Source organism: Apostichopus japonicus, chromosome 8, assembly GCF_037975245.1.
Source record: "Apostichopus japonicus isolate 1M-3 chromosome 8, ASM3797524v1, whole genome shotgun sequence".
NCBI lineage: Eukaryota > Metazoa > Echinodermata > Holothuroidea > Aspidochirotida > Stichopodidae > Apostichopus > Apostichopus japonicus.
The window spans coordinates 16,094,381-16,113,793 of record NC_092568.1 but is presented as its reverse complement, the minus strand read 5'-3'; the positions used below and the strand labels follow the sequence as shown (position 1 = coordinate 16,113,793).

Genomic DNA, 19,413 nt, shown 5'->3' with positions numbered 1-19,413 from the left:
GTAAATCCCTGTGGCTTATGCTTTGTATGATGTGAACAGTTTTATTAACAATTTTAACCATCAACAGGAAACACTCAGGCCAGCACTGGCCATGAATAAAATCAGGTATTGGGTCGTAATTCATGATTGTTGCAAACATCAGATTTTGTACCAGTCTTGCATACTTCATTAGAAAGACATTAATCTATTGTATTGAGAGCAGCTTGGAAGCCAAATTAAAAATAATGTCGTAGCTAGCATCGCATCGTTCCTGGGTACAGAGTCCTTAGTTGATTATAATATTTCATCTTGAAGCAAATGTAGAGTATGTGTGGATGTGATGCAGTCTCATTCATTATGTGTGGTCTTTGCATAAACATACTGTACCTCTGTAAATGTGTTGTAATATGACATACAAGCTCTGTTTTTATGTCTGCTACTGACAAAGCAAATTAGAGGTGTGGTTTTAAGGCAGAAAGTAATTATTTATTTCAATAGTTTTCCCAGTTGATTTGTTGATCAAGTTGATCTGCACTAGATTTCTTGAATATCTTAAAGGAGTAACCACTAGCACTGGTATCTTTAAAACTTCATGCTTGTGTTTCTGTAATTCTTACAATTTTTACTATGCATTTTGTAGAAACATTTGAGCAAACTGCAGGTTTCATGGAGATGTGCTTCTTATTGGTCAAAAGAACTATTTTACTAATGATTTGATTTGCCGATTGTCGTGTTCTAGTCGTCTGCCAGTATAAATAGAAGCTTCTTGCTATCACTAAATGCTAAATTCATTATTGGGCTGGGGAATCCTATTTCTTGTATGGACTTTGTTCATTTTCTGTTGCAGCTCCTGAACTTTGCCACAAACTTCCTAACGGACATAGAAACAGCTTAATTCTAATGTCAACACCTTTTCAAAGGAAACTTAAGACTCATCTGTTCTAAAGAAAGTTTTCTTTACACTAATTGCCACTGAACATTACTTGACTTTGGATATTAGGCACTATATAAATTTTGTTTCTTTGGTTGATTGATTGATTGTAATAAACATTTTTGAAATCATACTGTGAACAACCATGCTGTGTCCCAAATAAAAAAATGAAAATTTTTTTTTTAATGATATTGACTCAATTTATGCCAGAAGTCAGGGTAAGTTTTGTAGGATGTTTTGAGTAACAAATGAAATAAAGCATTTGTAGGGAGTGGTATCTCTTTGCCCAGTGAGTTTGTAACTTCAGGAAGTATTAATTCTGTTGTATTATTGGTCTCTCTTGCAGAAGATTCAAACTTGAAGATCATGAAAATGAACAAGAGGGAAGGCACTGCAAAAGGGGGCGATGAAGTTTACATCTTCTGCGAGAAAGTGGACAAAGGTTAGTGGATTTGAATCTATGTGCCAGTGAACATGACCCCAGATTAGGTCATCTTCTAATGGTGCTCTTCCTCCATCTTTCTGCATCTCTCTACCGTTGCTACTATAACTATCAGGGTCTGTAAGAATGTCATAGAAACATGATGTTACGTTGAAGAAGCTGTCAGATGGGTTGTATCTGAATCTTGTGATCAGCTGGAAGGTGCTATCACATGATCAGGGCTGTTTCTGTCGTACAGCTGGAAGGTGCTTTCACATGATCAGGGCTGTTTCTGTCATACAGCTGGAAGGTGTTTTCACAAGATCAGGGCTGTTTCTGTCGTTCAGCTGGAAGGTGCTTTCACATGATCAGGGCTGTTTATGTAGTACAACAGCACCTTGGATAAAGACCACATTTGATAGACAGTTACACTTGCTCAGTTGTCAGTAGATCAAACTTTCTTAAAGGCTCTTGTTATTGGGAAATGAGTTGCTTTCACTCATAGACACTTATGTAGGTGAGCCATTTGTTTGTTGTTACACTTACAGGTCATAAACAGACTATTAACCAATCACCATAAATATGGTGACCCCAAATCTCTAGCAACTAAACCACCCTTCACCAATAGGTAACATATGGCACACAACCACAAAAAACAACTTGTGGATTGCTGTAAACACAATAATCCTGTACATGCCATCTGTCCCATTAATTAATATGTTCAGCAAGAAAACGATACACTGTTGAAATTCTCAAAAAGGTTTTGTAGTGTCTTCTACCATTTGTCTGTAGAGGTGCCATGATGACATGGTATGCTTGCACTATAAAGCCTTTTCCATTGATTTGTGAATATCTTTGCTTTGTTTGTTAAATCCAACCTTAACTATGATGTTTCACATATTATTTGTCTCCTGTAGAGGACATCCAGGTGGTATTCTTCGAAGAAAGTAAGGAGAGCCGCCCCTGGACTGATAATGGCCTATTTGGATCCTCGGATGTCCATCACCAGGTATTGACCAACATTACAGATAGCAAGATTAAGTAACGTGCAAGCAGTAACAGTACAAGGAATGGTCGTTGTAAATTATTGTAGAGTTAAGGCAGAGTAAGACTGATATTTATTTCAGTTTTGCTTCTTGTCCTTTGTATAGCCTGGACAGCCTACTTTCAAAGTTTTCTAGAGAGCACAGTTGGTTGGCGACAGATTGATTGTGGAAAGTATGACTGTGAGGGCAGAGGGTTTTGTTTCAAAGCAGCAGTGGTTGTCCCTTGGAAAAACCTTAAGAATAACTTTTAGTGGTCCAATGAGAAACTTCCTTGTTTCAGACCACTGAAACAGTAGGCCATGTAGAGTGCTTTATGGTGACAGAAGTGAGATATGGTTGCTCATCAGATGGGGTGTTATTAAAGAGGTTATGGTCCTTGCTGCTTGCTTAATGGTGTAAAGCAACATTGTTACCAAATATTTATAGGTTTTACTTCGTTGCACCATTTCACCTCCTCCTTAGCTACTTTCTTCTTGCTAGGAAATCAGTTGCTGATAGATTGTTTTTTCCTCTCATTGTTTTCAAATTAGATTGCTATTGTGTTGAGAACACCACCTTATAAATGTACCAATATAGAGAAAGAGATTGAAGTCAAGGTCAGATTGCAGAGAACTTCTGATAGTGACGTCAGTGACCCAGAAGTCTTTACGTACATTCCTGAGAATGCTGGTAAGTCATTTAATAATACATGGTAACTAACTAACTCCACAAGAGCTGTTAACTTGATCTTTATTTAACAACGAAAGCATGATAGTGATGCATGTACCTTCAAGGGACAATATAACTTGAATCCAGGAAATAAGGAAGTGATATGATGGCACAAGGTAAGTTGATATGACTCAAATTATGTAGCAAATGGTACTGTGACAACTATTACTCTGTGAAATAATAAACTGACTACATAATAAATGAAAATGAAATAAAACTGTTAGCAAACTGCTTATCCACTAGAGAGCCTGTGTAAGAGAATGTGTAAAAGTAAGTTGGCCTGACGTTTCGATCCTAGCAGGATCTTCTTCAGTGGCTAAATGACAATTACATAATAAATTATCATCAGATATTTTCAGTGATTTTCAACTGTCTCCCTCAAATATTAAGATTTTCAAATAGTTTAAGCAAAGCTTGTAACACCTATCATATATCAGTGTGTGTCTTTGTACATCCTCATTTACATTGGATTATTCTTTTTTTGTCTGAGGATGCACCCTAGAATATGGGAGGTATGGTAATGATGGATAAACAATTTTTGTAATCAAGGATTCTGTGTTTGTTTAGAAGTGATTTAGCAGGATTTACCCTGTTAAGTTATGATCATTTGCTTTTATTGATCCATTGGATTTTTAACATTTATGTCATAGTGGTATTGTATTTTCATGTTCATCTAGGGGTACGTTAGGCTTGAATCTTATCCTAAAAAAATGGAGATGAATTGGTTCAGGTGGGCAGAAACCTTGTGGTGTATGTCTTTCCTATTTCCATTTTTATGAGAGACTTGATTAAAAGTATTCCTATGGTCGCTCCATAATAAAATGAATCACAGGGCTTCAAATGTTTATTGTTGAAAGAAATAAGGGAAGATTTGGGAAAGGGTGAATAATTCTTATGTAGCTGAACGAACCCCACCATTTTGAAGCTTACATAAAAAAGCTTACATGAAAAAATTCTTCTTTGGATTTTTTCTTTTTATCTTTCCAACAGATCCGGAACAGCTCGAAGCTAAACGAAAGAGGAACAATCCTTCATTTGAACAAAACTTTGCATTAGAAGGTCAGTATGTAGAAAGAGAAAGCTGACATATTATCAACAACATGAATGTGACATCCATGAATAGAATATGGGGTTTGAATAGCATTAGTCTCCATTTTATTGGTAAGAGATATTAGTCACATCGGTCCAACATTGGTTGCAGTTGTAACAGAACCACATCCCATAGACATTTCAGATCTGGTCTTTGCCTCCTGCGCACTATTTATATTCTTCCCGCACACTATTTATTTTCCTTTTGGGACACTAAATCAGCTATGTAACTGTACTCCCCGTACATGTACATTGTTGCCACTAGGCCCCATCAAACACCACCTCTCACCTAGAAATGACATTTTCACTGGTATCAATGATGATAGTTACCGCTTAATACACGTTAGGTATTAGGCTGAGCACAGAACTGTTGTGATAATCTTGTGTACTGGTACTGGCAGTTCAAAGGGAACCATTCAATACAACACAGTTAAGAGACACGTGTGGTTTCGCTATGACGAACCAAGGCAATATCAAGTCTGAATTTACTGATTTCATACAAATCAAAGAGATTAGGAAAAGCATAAAATGCTTTAATTAATCTACGACTGAACACTTTTTTTGTACATGCCAGCAACAGATTCTCAAATTTCCAAATATTTGAAATATAATTATATGAATGACTTGATGAAATTGAATACATTCGTCTTGGTAGTCTAGATGTGTCATCCTTTATACACTGTTCAGTATTGTAGTGTTTATGAATCATTTGTTCTGCTGTGGCTCTTTCTGTTGCAAGGTGAAATGTTAAACAGGAATTAGGGTTTACAAAAGCATGCCCATAGATGATAGATTCAAAAAGGAAGACATTTTGTAATTCAATAAATGGAAAGTTTGAAAAAGAAGTATAAAAAAAGTCCAGGCTTTGCAGTGTCTGAAGTATTTAATACTGCACATCTTTTAGGTGTGTTTGAGAGAGAGAGAGAGGGAGTCACCAAAGTTGTAAAAAGTTGGTTGCTGTCCGTATTTTTTGTACACAAAAGACCTACGAAGGAACATGAAAACAATTGTGATTGTCACTGTAGATTGTAAAATTTGTTCAAATTGAAAAGAGCAAAGGAATAGGGTTTGAAGCAGTGGACCTCAGGATCGGAAATCGTTTGCTTTACCAAGTGACTTATCCATCCTTTGGTTGGTAGCAATCCCTGTACTTACCTTTTCCTGGGGAGGGGGGGGGTGAGCATGGTGTACGTGCCAGTCTGAAGCCACAATACTTTGCATACTGCGTCAAAAGTGGTCATAGAAGGGTCTAGTCTAAGTTGTGTGCTTCATGCTGCAACACATAAGGAACATAATATCATTTCACAATTCTATATTGCTGATCTTAAGCATTATCGCTAGGGGAAAGGGACTTCAGTGATTCATATTATACGGTATCTTAAAATATCACAACAGTATACAACTCTTGTAATGTTCAACAAAACGTACAACATGAAAAGGGTTTTAAGAAGATTCTTACATCAAGGCCTTAGGTATTGGAATTCAGCAAACCAATAATTGATTGAAAATATAAGACCATATCTAAATAACGTGGCTTGACAAGTTATGACTTACATGACGTGGTTTATGTTAACCTAGATGGAGCGGCTGGCAGCAGTTCAAAACTCTCTGATATAAAGAAGAAACTAAACGAAAAACTCAAAGCTAAAGGAAGAAGACAGTCTCTAAAAGCCCGGGCCCAAGTGAAACCAGAAAGTGAGATATTTTTTTTTTTTTTTTTTTTTTTTGAACATCGCCGATGTTGAAACTATTAAAGTATGACTTAATAGGTACAAAATTAGTTTTGATATTTTGTAGACCATCAAAAAAAAAACACTGCTCATCAGTCCAGGTCAAGTTTAGTACTTTTAAAGTTTTTAGAAAGTGACTATGAACAGCCTAGGTTCATTTAAAATGGCTGGTTTATATAGTCTTTTATTATGGTTTATATATGGTTTATGGTTTCATGGTTTATGGTGTCAGTGGTTTATATAGACCTTTAGGTCAGGTCCTCAGAAGCAACACAAAGCTCAGTGGGAATACAATAGAATTTTATGGCCTCAAATGACATGTTTAAAATACAAAACAGATATGTCAAAGTTCAAATTGTGTTGAATGCATGTCATCCAAGGGTGCTGCTCTGTTGTTTATATGGACTTATCAGACAATGCTTTGGCAGAGTCATTAGGACTTATGGAACAATGGTTTAAACATTAACATTTAGGCCTGCACTGAGGATCCTATGGTCATTATCAATTTGGTAAAGGAGCATTTCAGAGAATAAGTTGTGAATAGGGTGAAAAGTTGTGAAAAGGTGAATATATCTTGAAACCAGAACTAGCTGAAAACCTTTACTGGAGCTAAACTTGTTTCTTTAATCTCGGACTATAACATATCAAGACTAACATTCTGCCGAAAGTCATCCTTTGAGCTATGCCATAGCTATGGTTATCTTATTTTTTCCAATTTCTTCTTCATTATTATCATTATTAGCATCAAATTGTACTGAATGGTCGATTCAGAGCTTAAGAGCTTCTTAGTAATTTGCAATCAATTCATAGTTGCCTATGTCCATAATGTTACCTGTGAGGCTCTGTTGAGGGTATGGACATTTTTCTACAAAAGGCCAAATATTTATGGTAAAGTGCAAAGCTGTGTGATCATTTGCCAATCTGGAACCTATGCAATCCTAAGTTTTGACTGAAGTTTATAGTCCCATAGTTTTGAAAGGTATGTTTTGCCACAGAAAGAGAAGACTAAGTTGAATTGACACTTTGGAACAATTTACCATCGCTAACGTGTACTACTCAAACTGAGATTGTGAATTATCAAACAAAATGCAAAACTGTGAGACTTTTCAAGCAAGTGAACCACAATCAGGGAGTGATTAGAGATATCTTTGGATTGAAGTGAGATTCCCTTGAGAAATTTCATATATTGGTCCTAATGATACGCAAACAATCATGTCAGCGTATTTCAAAAAAATTCAGCTCTTCTTTATTTTCCAATTAGAAAGTTGGCTAGCTGAGCTAATGAAACTACAATGTTGTGAGATTTAAGAAGGGAAAATTTACCCACACAAAATCAATGTGTGAAAGTAAGTGGGCCGTTTCGATCCTAGCAGGATCTTCTTCAGAGGTTGATGAGAAAGAATGCAAACAACTGTTTTGATGATTTAGAGTTGGTGCTGTCTGTAGCTGTTGTTTCATAATTGCTTGCTGTTGTTTTGCAGGTTCTTTCTCGTTTCCATCTGCGGCAGATAGCTGCAATATGATCAGTGTCACCCCCGACTCCATCGCTCATGTGACCATTGGTCCTGTTAAAAGGGAGCCTAGTGCCATGGTCATTCCAGATAGTTTTATGTTTGCAGATGAACCTGCTATGGACAATTATGAATTTTCTGAAGTCACCGATTTGAATACTACACTTGAAGTGGATCCTTTCGCTGATCTTAATAACCCTACCAACTTAAACTTTGTCGACCTGCCTGTCGCTTATAATGATAGTGCAAACACAAACCTATCTAATGCTCAATTGGTTTCATTATTCAACGATTACTCTGAACCAACTTTAGCACAGTATAACAACATGGGAAACAATGAGATTGGTCTACCAAGCATTAATGTGTTTATGCAAGATATCAACCAGTCTGATTTTTTGGATTGAGCAGGACATGGCGAGAGTAATGACATAGAGACCATGCATGGCAAAAGAGATTGTACAGGAACTAGTTGAAGCAGGTCTGCGTGCCCTGCTCTGGCTGTTAATGGCCGGCAGTGAACTAACTGACACCTGGCTGGAGGATGGAGAGTAACATGTGATGCAGAGATGTACCTTGACGGGGCTTGTGATAATTGAAAGGCAATGTGCTGATGATGATACAGATGATACACATGATGAAGGAAGGTGGTTTTTGGTGTTGTACTGAGCAAGCTGTTGAGAGATTACCTCCAAGGGATGACCTAGAACAGTCCGAAAGATGTTAGATGTGACCTAGAACAGTCCGAGAGATGACTCAGAGATCACAGAGGGATATCCCAGAGATATCAGATATGGCCTAGGACAGTCCAAAAGATGCCAGACCTAGAACAGTCCGAGAGATGACTCAGAGATCACAGAGGGATACCCCAGAGATATCAGATATGGCCTAGGACAGTCCAAAAGATGTCAGACCTAGAACAGTCCGAGAGATGACTCAGAGATCACCGAGGGATATCCTGGAGATATCAGATATGGGCTAGGACAGTCCAAAAGATGTCAGACCTAGAACAGTCCGAGAGATGACTCAGAGATCACAGAGGGATACCCCAGAGATATCAGATATGGGCTAGGACAGTCCAAAAGATGTTAGATATGACCTAGAACAGTCCCAAAGATTTCAGACCTAGGACAGTCCAAGAGATATCAGATATGACATAGGACAGTCCAAAAGATGTCAGACCTCTACAGTCAAATAGATGTCACATATCACCTAGGACAGTCAAATAGATGTCAGATATCACATAGGACAGTCTAAGAGATATCAGATATCACCTAGGACAGTCAAATAGATGTCACATATCACCTAGGACAGTCAAATAGATGCCAGATATCACATAGGACAGTCTAAGAGATGTCAGATATCACCTAGGACAGTCAAATAGATGTCACATATCACCTAGGACAGTCAAATAGATGTCACATATCACATAGGACAGTCAAATAGATGTCACATATCACCTAGAGCAGTCAAATAGATGTCAGATATCACATAGGACAGTCTAAGAGATATCAGATATCACCTAGGACAGTCAAACAGATATCACATATCACCTAGGACAGTCTACGAGATGTCAGATGTCACATAGGACAGTCTAAGAGAAGTCACATGTTACCTAGGACAGCCCAAGCTATGACTTTAGATATCATCTAAGGGAATCCAAGAGATGACTCAGATATTATGTAGGACAGGTCAAGAGTAACCAATGACTAGAGATGGACACTGCCAGCTGGTACATGTTTGTAGTGTTTTGGAGATCATTTTGAAGGCATCATCAGTATCTTAGCACTTCAGCAGTGAAGCTTATAACAGGAGCACCACCACCTACCTTTACGAGAATCGTTGAGGGGAAAATTGTAAGACAATTCCTGTCTTTCCTCCTGCTGAAAATGAAGCTGTTTCTTTGTTTCAATGCTAGATCTTAACTAGTTATTAGCACCTGAATCACCTACTTGTGCAATGTAACATGGCAATATGTCGAGGTATTTCATCAGAATGATGCCCTTAGCTTTTAAGTAGCTTGAAAGTTAGTTAGCAGTATGGTCAACTGTGCACACATTCTTCTATGTAAAGTAGACTAGCTGTGGGTAGATTAAGCATGAACGTTTCTTAGGCCTAGTTCAAGTGCTGATCCTTGTGTTTTCAATGTAATGGACTTTCTTCATTTCTTCAGGTTTAACACAGCTATTGTGACACTTATATAACCTTCTGAGAACAGTAAAAGTCTCGTTGAAATCACATCCAGGTGCATTGATGAAATTAGTAGCTATAGCCGTTTCCTGACAGAACCTGCCAGATTGTCCCAATATATTAGTGCACTGACATAAAAGCTACCTTTGTCATTATGAATATGTTTGTACAGGTTTTCATGTTGCCTATGACTGGATACATCCTGAAGTCTCTTTGAGAGTGTTCTGTGGGAGCAGTCTTATTAGTTGGTGTAGTAAACAGTAGTTACGATGTAGATGAATGTGTTTAATGTAGAATGTATCATGCAGCTTCCTGGTTCTCTGTCAATATATTAAACTTGAAAACTCTCAGTCTTGTTGTTAATGCTCCATGTGCTTGTGAGATGAAATTAAAGATTCGTCAATTAAAGTAGTTGTTAAGACATTGATCTCGGCAGTGAGAAATAAGAAATCGTGAAATATCCTTAAAATATCATTTATTACAGTATATATAGTTGTATTGTCATTAATGTATCCTAGTTCAATACCCGCCTAATTACTGTTTTCTGAGGTAGGGAATGACCATATTGAGATAAACAAACCGATGTGAAGTCCAATAAGTGTTTCTCAATCATAAGATTTAGTCAAAGTGGTCAAAAGATTGCAGGAATGATATATATAGGAATTTTAACATGAGGTTTTTATGAAAAAGTCTTGCGACATCCAGCAATGCAAGTGTTTTGTAAAACCTTTATAAAGGTTTTACAAAACACTTGCATTGTAATGAATCCGTGACATGGATGAATTCATAATGTGCGTATTTGTGGTTCATCTTCGTTCGTTCCAGCAACACTAGTAATTTGGTAATATTTCTATGGGGAATAATCAAATGTTGTATTAAGTATTCTAGTTAAGGCAAGGACAGAGATATGGAAAGCAAATGTTTTTATACACAATTCATATAATACTTCAGTTCTGCAGTGTTGTTAAAAGAAAGGACACAGATTATTAAAATGAATTTACCCTTCAGCTGTTTTTGCTAATTCCTGTTCATTAAATGGTGCTATGTACCGTAATTCACACATTATAAGAATGTGTAGCATATCATGACATCATCTGTGGATATTTCACCTTAACAACAGTTTGATTTAGGTAGAGCAACTCTACTGGAAACAGATGAAATTGCTTAATCTAACCAGCAATAACAATGAAAATCATTAGTGCTAAGAGTGTTTCATGTTTAATCTTCATTCTAAACTTTTGGGTAGCTTTTTAGAAAATATCAACTATTCGTCAATACTTTTTGAAATATTTAGAAGAGAAGGGATTGGTGCAAGTTTGGAACCAGTGGCTTGAAGTCTGAAATTAAGATAATCTACTTAAAGTAGGTCAAGTTCTTTGGAGGGTTCATGGTTGGATACAGCAGAGAGGGGTAGGCCATCTGCCTTGCATTATTCTTTCCAAAGAGGTATTTGGTTAAAGGAGACACAAACTCAACCATCGTTATTGTCATAGAAACTGTTATAAACAACTTCTCAAAATAGTTTAGAAAAATGCCAATTATGAGATTATCATAGCATTCAGAGTTTCTTTCACACAAGACTAGAGACTTGATCGAGTCTAAATATGATGTTATTGAGCCAAATGTGCTACAATTATATATTCTTTCTGTATTTATTACAATGTGTAAGGCAAACATGATGGTTGGCTTTGTCTCTCCTTTCATTATATACTCTAAGACCTCAGTACCATGTCTATACTTTTAGCAATAGAGCTACTAGCTAAATAGTATATCTCATGTATTTGTCATCTGTATGGTCCCATATGGCATTTTTTAAATTAAATTTAAATTTTTTTTTTTTTTTTAAATTATACACTTTTTATCAGGACACCTCATCAGTGGGAGAGTGTAAATGGAAACAAAATCATGAAGGGGTTTATGTAACTCCTCGACAAAGTCTCCAAGAAACATTTCTGAGGTAGATATCTCAAGAGCAATGTTTATGTTTATTTCTTGTAGTACCTTTTATTGATATTGCGAGGCTAGCTCTAGTAAGGTTATATAGTCATTTATATGTGACTGAATATACGTGGCATTGAAATGCTATGATTTTTTTTGACATTGGGCATTTTCAATTTGTGAGCCTTGTGTGACATACCAATGTTCTCTGGCACAGAGAATGTCAGACAGGACCATTCAAGATGACTAGCTGGGAATCATCTCTTTCAAAGTTTTCCTTCAATAAAAGTTCTCTTTCCTCACATTGTTTCGTCTTTTATTTGTATTGTTCTCGTCTTCTTGTCTTTTATCTTTGACATTTGTGGGTTTATCTCGATCTTTTGGGGCAAGGGGGGTGAAGGAGGGAGGAAGGGGAAGATTGATACGAAAAGTCATCGTGGAATATAAAATTTGAGAATGAAATGATGGAGGACATTCACACATACCAATGTGAACCCCATGTAACAACACAGAGAAGTATCCAAGTATTTATGAATGTTAGTTAATACAAGAATCATTCTGATTGACACCGAGTAACACAAACCAATACAGAGTGCAGCTGTACGTTAGAACTCATATATTATAATGTGATAGGATGTCATGGTATTCACAGTGATGTGCTCATGCTGGGATGGGTGTGAAAATTTGTTGCCAGTTGTCTTCCTAACTTTAAAGACAGCTTGCCCTGTTATATGGAAATTTCAGATTTGCCCTCAAAGCTTTTACTGAATAGATTTTGACTTTGAAATCTTCAGATTTTGCATATTTTTTTCTTCTTTTTTTTATAGCTTTTATCAAACAAGGCATCTCGAAATTTTCTGTTTTTCTCACACAAAGTTACTATCTGTAACCTTTCTCCATCTCAAAAAGGTGGAGGGAGTGGGAAGGGGCCCGGACGTGGGCATAATATTTGACAACCATGGAACAAGTCTTGTGCAGTATTGTGTATTATATCATGTGGGTGAAGGTCCCTTTAATTTAACTGCCTCCCACCCCTCCCCCCCCCCCATCCCATTTGTGATTTATTTATTCACGAAAAACTTAAGGTTTTCAAGTTCCTAACCCAAGTAAAATATTTTTAGTTCTTTCTATGAGTAGATCATAATGAGGACTATATCCACAACCCCTAGCCCCGCCTCCATGGGTAAAAACTCCGGGTTAAAAGCATGAATTTGCCCCACCAAGAATTGTTAGAGGATCCAAATACGTTTGAATAGTGCGTTTCAAATTAATACAAACAGTTCATTTTTCCATGAATTTTATAATAACTCTGGAATAAAAAAGTTTCGGACACCGCCCGGACAAACATGCCAACTGGTGTCAACATGTCCGAGTTCCGCTATTGTTTACAGGTGTAAATACTTTGATGGTATTCATGAAATTATTGAAATAAATTACACAACTGCATGGAATGATTCAGGGTTTTTAACTATAGGTATGCAATCCACGTCAGTCAGGTGGGTCTTTACCGGTACTGTATTTCTTTTACTTAGGTTTCCTTCATAATCCGTCGAATGTTCGACAGTACTTTTATTTCTCAAAAGGTTTAAACTCTCAACCTACTCGAAAGGTGCTCAAATTTTTCGAATAAGACAGTCGAGACAGTCAAAACTTTGAGGGAAAAGGCTAACTTTTCAGATAAAGTAGTCGCAAGTTGGAGATAAATAGTCGAGTTTTTAAGATGTTCATATTTTCTACGTCTCATCTGGGCCACAATAGCCTCTACCTAAAGTACATTCTTTTGGGAAGATTTCCAAACTTGCTACCGGTTTTCTGCACCCACACCCCCCCCCCTTCAACCCACCCACACACGCACACTTTTTGATTGCTTCCTACGCCAATCAACTAATTAATGGGAACATACCGTGCATGGTACGGGTCAGTGGCCGCAGGAGGGACATCTTACAGACAATTTTGTGAATGATTCTTATCATTGTTCATTTGTATTCATGGACGGTTTTGTGTATGATTGTATTGGTAAGTTTGCTCACATCCAGTCCTGAAAACGGGTAGACGCCTTTAACTTCCGTGAACCTCATACTTAAAGAAAATCAAATAATCGTCATTAATGCTATAACTTCAACATCGCAAGTTTGCTACCACCATCTCATTTCACCAGTGGAGCATTTACTAATCTACTTTAACACGATCAAGTGAAAAGGACAGTACCAGTTACTTATACAATGCTATATCTAAATAGATATAGAAGGCCTATGTGAATACAAAAAGATTTATAAAAGAAAAGTCACATACTACAAAGTTACATACATATAACTTCAAAAAGAACTTTGCTACCAACATCAACGATATTTCATCAGTGAAACATTTAATTGTCTAATTTAATATTCGTCAATTTTTGGAAGTAAATTTTAATTGTTAAACCAACTTCAAAACTCTATCAACATTTAGCATGTGAAAATTTGGGGGTCAACAGTCACGGATCTTTAATATGCACATGCCCATAATGAATGAGTATTGAATGAGTATATGTTGCATTTTGGTAAAGGTATGAAGGTAATGTGATCACTGAACGGGACTCGCCAAAGTTTGTAACATCACATTTTGAGAAATCTTTGTATCAGTAAGAGAGCCTAAATGCGAAATGGTGCGATCTTTTGCAACTTGTTTGCAATAAGTTTCTAATAAGCCAGTATCAGGCGCGTATCCAGGGGCGTTGGGGGCGCGCGCCCCCCGGGTAAGGAAAAGAGGAGAGAAAAAAAGAGAAGAAAAAAGGGAAAAAGAGGGGGAAAGAAAGGAGGAGAGGAAGGATCGAAGGGGAAAAAGAAGAGAGAAAAAGGAGAAAAGGAGGGAGTAAAAGACCTCGGGAAGAGAAAGAGGAACAGTCATAATTACAGCGCTGATCCCTATTATATACACAGGGTAGCCAGTGACAGATCGAGGATTACGGAGGGGGCGTGCGCCTCACCCTACCTCTTACACCGACAACTCCATTTTTGACGTTCCATTTTTCCTCTCTCACTAATATATCTATACATATACTATATATGGTCTATCCAAGGGCGGCGGAACCGGGGGGGCACATGGGGCACGTGCCCCCCACTTTTCCTCAGGTTAAAAATGTGTCCTTTTTCTACATAAAAATTGAGGTGTCTCAAGTTAGCAAGAGGCCAGGGAATTAAGGGTACCAGAATGAACACTCGGGAAGGGCCGTTTCCGGCCATCTGAAGGGTTTGTAAAACCAAAAATTTTCTTGCACGCTCCGCGCCAACCAATGGTGGCGCTCCGCTCAGATAGTCGTGCACACAACTTTGCAAATCCTGGCTACGCCCCTGACTTTCAATGAATTTCTGTGGGTCAAACTCAAAGCTATTTCGAATGGAAAATATTTTTTTTAACATATTAACAAGAAATAAACTCTAATTCTGAAGATTCCTACATTAGCAACTAGCATGATTTCACCTCATTTTGTCTCAAAAGAAAACTTGTTATTTGTTTCCCAATTTGCACATTGGATATTGCAGTGCTAGTATGCATATTTTCCTTGAGGAGGGGGGGGGGGGGTGCGTTGATGGAGTGATGTGTATACGCAAATAAGATAATACAATAATAGTTATAAAGGGTACTAAATATAAGGCTGCATCAGTCGAATCAAATTTTTGCAAATTGCCCTTTGATGTCGGTGCCCCCCCCCCCCAGAATAAAAGTGCTTCCGCCGTTCTTGGGTCTATCATAACGCGTGTGTATGGACGCCTTAAACAATTGTGCTATGGAACCAACTATGGCTGGTCTTGAACTAGACCGAGTCGTCGGGGAACATGACTCATTTCGGGAAGGGGGCGACCGCCTTAATGATATCCCTAGTAATTTCAAAATAGACAATGATTAGATGCAACTTACAAGGCCAGTGAAGTGTCATTTCCAGCGATCTGGTAGGCATTTTCGGCCAAAATTTTCTTGTACGCTTCGCGCCAACATATGGTGGCGCTACGCTTAGATAGTTTGCCAACAGGCTTCGCCCCTCCCATGGCTAATTACTCGCTACACGCCTGTTCGAATTTGTAAAGCAAACAGCAGATATCACATCATATCAGTGAGCATGAGAATGGCGTTCCAGACAGAGCAGCCTCAAAACTGTCTATGTGCAGGCGCGTATCCAGGATTTTGTAACCCGGGGGGCGCGAATTACTATCTAAGCGGAGCGCCACCATCGGTTGGCGCGGAGCGTACAAGAAAATTTCTGGTTTTGATACCCCCCAGATCACCGGAAATGGCACTTCTCGGGCTTGAAAATGAGCAACCAGATGTACACTTTTGCCTGAGAACCAAGTATTTCCCAAAAGTTTTTTTCATCCATAACCTTTTTGAAGATTGTCACCAGTCACACATCATGTTCGACCTGATTGCATGTCCTATGGATGATTGCTTTTGTAGGTTATTCTACGTCACGGCCCACAATATCCGAAAGCCCTACTTTTCAAGGTTTTAAGCCCATTACTTGTTGAGAATTTGAAAATTCACTTTTCTCGTGAATAAAATCACTTGAAAACATACCCAGGGGCGGATCCAGGGGGGGGCCGACCCGGCCCCGGCCCCCCTTTTTGGAAATCAGCTGCGTTTTTTTTATGCGGGAGTACTTCAAATTCCTAATAGGCATAACTTGGTGAAAGAAAAGCCTAATATATATCCAGCTGCTCTTCCCTGAAACGCGATCGTTTTTATTCCAAATTTGAAACTAAGGCAATTATCAGGCCTACGCGACATCACGTATTAATTAGATACGGCTCAGTACTATAGTGCTGACTATTACTGTCAGGGAAAATCAATGCACAGTTAGCAAGTATATCATAATTATCTGAATGAAAGGGGTGGGGGGTGTAGGCGGTTTTACACTATCTAACGCAACGTAGTCGCCAAGAACCTGAAGTATTTTTAATGGAGGGCCCGAGGAACATGAACTTATAGCATGCTCCTCGTGGTGAAATATAATTGCACCTATTAGGTGAATTGAGTGTACTCTTAATAGTTGGAGAGACTAGTGTAGGTTCTTATGACCAACTAGACCGGTTTCTGCTCTCAAACTTTATAGGAGGAGCTTCATCAGTAGTAGCCTTTGAATATTTTATATTCGGTCTGGGCGTCTCGTTCTCAAAATGCATCTATTTTCTGTGCACGAGTTTTTATGGACTCATAGTGCAGCTACAAGAGCATCTAAAAGAGCTTCGTGTGAACCTTGAGCGTCAGCTGATTCTTCGTTAGTATGAAACCTTGAGTTAACAAGTAAATCTTTGAGATTTTGGGCCCTTTTGTAGGCTATAATCGGTTCTTTTGGAAACAGTTTGGATAATTCCGCGTGCAGGGGCGTAGCGAGCGGGGGGGGGGGGGGGGTGTGGGGGTGTCACACCCCCCAATAATTTGGTCGCTGTCGGCAAATTTTGGGTCTGTCGGCAAAAGGAGAAAAGGTGAAGAGAGCGGAAGGGGAAGAAAGAAGGAAAGCTGAATAGAGAAAAGGAGAACGGGAGCTTCTTTATCGTTTATTTCGATTTTCCAGTTCTTCATCTGATAAACTCATTCACCAATCCAATCACCCGACGCCTGCAAGTTAAAAATCTCTCGGCAAATAACCGATAATGTCACGGCCGTCAGTATAGCTACTGTAGCCAGGCTCAGCTAGACGAGTGCCAGAATCGCCGGCAACTCTGTGAAAGAAATGGAATTAAAGGCTTCCGTATAGGCCGCAGCCCATGAGTCGTGCTATCGTGTGACAACGTGTCGTTATTATCTTCTGTTCAGAATGACGTCATCGCAGATGTCATTCGTTCTCCGTGGAAAACTTAAGGACACGGCTCACGAATTGTACACAATTTTTAACGTTTCTCGCTTGTATATCAATGAATGTTGTTATTTCTCATTACCGGAAAGTTTTCTGAACATTTTCATCACGAAGTTTCCCTATTTCAACAATCGGTGAAAGAGAAAACACAGTTCGATAATTGGTCCCAATTAATTCTTCTTCTGCCGACTGCCATAAAAATAATATCGAAATGGAAATTCTACGGTGCCAAATTTGACTTAAAATATGCACCAGATTGCATCTAAGGACGTTTCAAAACTAAAAATTTTCCAAAGGGGAGGGGGACAACCCCTCCCCTTAGACCCCTCCCCCATTTCAGTCACCACTTCCAGATCCGTCGGCAAATCAAATCCTCCACACCCCCCCCCCCCCAACAAAAATAAACTTCGCTACGCCCCTGTCCGCGTGTTGCGAGATTAAGTGCCAATGTTTCAAAAGTATATTTTTCAAATGCGTGGTTTTGATATGGGGTGTATAGGTAAGCTTGAACACCATTGGTGGTTCCTTTTGTTTAGGTTTGGTAGTGAGGTATTGCCCACGGTTTTCAAATTTTATGCCTTTCGTGGCTGAGGCAATTTCCTCTTTCTTACAGTTACGGAGTAACAATTTCTCTGTGAACGCATTCTTTATCTGTAAGAAATCAGTCTCATTGTTACAGAGACGTGCGTATCGTAAGACTTCCCCTTTAATGAAGCCTTTAAAAGTGGCAAGTGGGTGTGCAGAATTTCTGTCGAGGTATTGGAAGGTTTCCGTGGGTTTGGTGTAGACTTTGGTGTCTAATAACCCATTGGTTTCAAACCTTGGACCTTTGAAGATTTTCAAATCTAGGTATGTTACCTCGGTGTAATATTTCTACCGTAAACTTTAAGAAGCGGTGAATTTCATTCAACCTGTTTACTAGTTGTTCAAGTTCCTGAGGTGAACCGTCGTAAAGCAATAGAATTTCATCTCTATAGCGGAGCCATGTTAAGATTTTATTATCTGTCGGTAAAATCTGGTTTTCCAGTCTATGCATGACGATATCACAGATTTCCGGAGAGGCTTGGCTACCCATGGCGCAACCGATCTTTTGTAGATAGAATTGGTTATTGAACTCGAAACAGTTTCTTGTTAAAAATAAGTTCAAATTAGTTTGCGCATGGATATGGAAGATATTTTATTTATTCCATATTCGCTTTTTTCCGCCTCTTCATAGACTTCTTGACATATATCTGTTGCCTCCTCTTGGGGAGTATTGGTATACATGGCGACGACATCGAGTGTAGCAAGTACTACTGCTTTTGGTAACGGGGTGGCTTCCACAATTTTCAGAATGTGATTTGTGTCTTTCACATAGGTGCTTTTTTTTTAATACAATAGGAAGCAAGAAATAGTCCACAAATTCCGATATTTTTTCGGTCGGTGATCCGTTTCCGCTTATTATCGGGCCCTCCCTTAAAAATACTTCAGGTTCTTGGCGACTACGTTGCGTTAGATAGTGTAAAACCGCCAACACCCCCCCCCCCTTTCATTAATAAGTATATCATAATTATCTCATTGAATATATCTTGTTTTATGTTTTTTCTTGGGGTGAATCTGGTGTCCTAATTTTCGCGCAAAAGAAAAAACGAATCGACGCAATAATAGTGTATCCATTGTACATGCACTGTTGAGCGTTGTTAAATATGTGTCTATCGAGAAAAAATATGTGCACAAAATAAGCGTGTCTGCAACGTTTCTGGTTTTTCTAGTTTTTGGCGAAATGTTTCACCATTTTGCATCTGAGCACTCACAATTAACCAAAAATTTCCAAGGGGAGGGGGACAACCCCTCCCCCTAGACCCCTCCCTCAGGACGCAGATCACTAAAGTGCTACCATCGGGATGTCGGCCCCCCCTTTCTCAAAATCCTGGATCCGCCCCTGATACCCATAATGTTGCAGAAAATTCAATCTATAGACAACCAATGTAGAAAAACCTCCTTGAACCCCTAACAGACAGGTGAAAATTGAACGAGTAGAGGAAAGTATGATGAATAATGTTG

At 38.6% G+C, this 19,413-nt stretch overlaps 1 protein-coding gene across 7 annotated transcripts in view; it reads left to right on the top strand.

Moving 5' to 3' along the window:
- The window catches only part of LOC139970710 (putative transcription factor p65 homolog), a 34,315-nt gene extending 22,473 nt beyond the window's left edge, over positions 1–11,842 (top strand). For all 7 annotated transcript variants that reach the window (XM_071976634.1, XM_071976641.1, XM_071976636.1 and 4 more), the window contains 6 exons: positions 1,257–1,352; positions 2,249–2,340; positions 2,908–3,046; positions 4,076–4,144; positions 5,753–5,869; positions 7,386–11,842. In XM_071976634.1, the coding sequence (XP_071832735.1) occupies positions 1,257–1,352; positions 2,249–2,340; positions 2,908–3,046; positions 4,076–4,144; positions 5,753–5,869; positions 7,386–7,819 (947 nt within the window). In that variant the 3' untranslated portion in view covers positions 7,820–11,842. The remainder of the gene's footprint in view (positions 1–1,256; positions 1,353–2,248; positions 2,341–2,907; positions 3,047–4,075; positions 4,145–5,752; positions 5,870–7,385) is intronic.
- Positions 11,843–19,413: the final 7,571 nt, after the last annotated feature.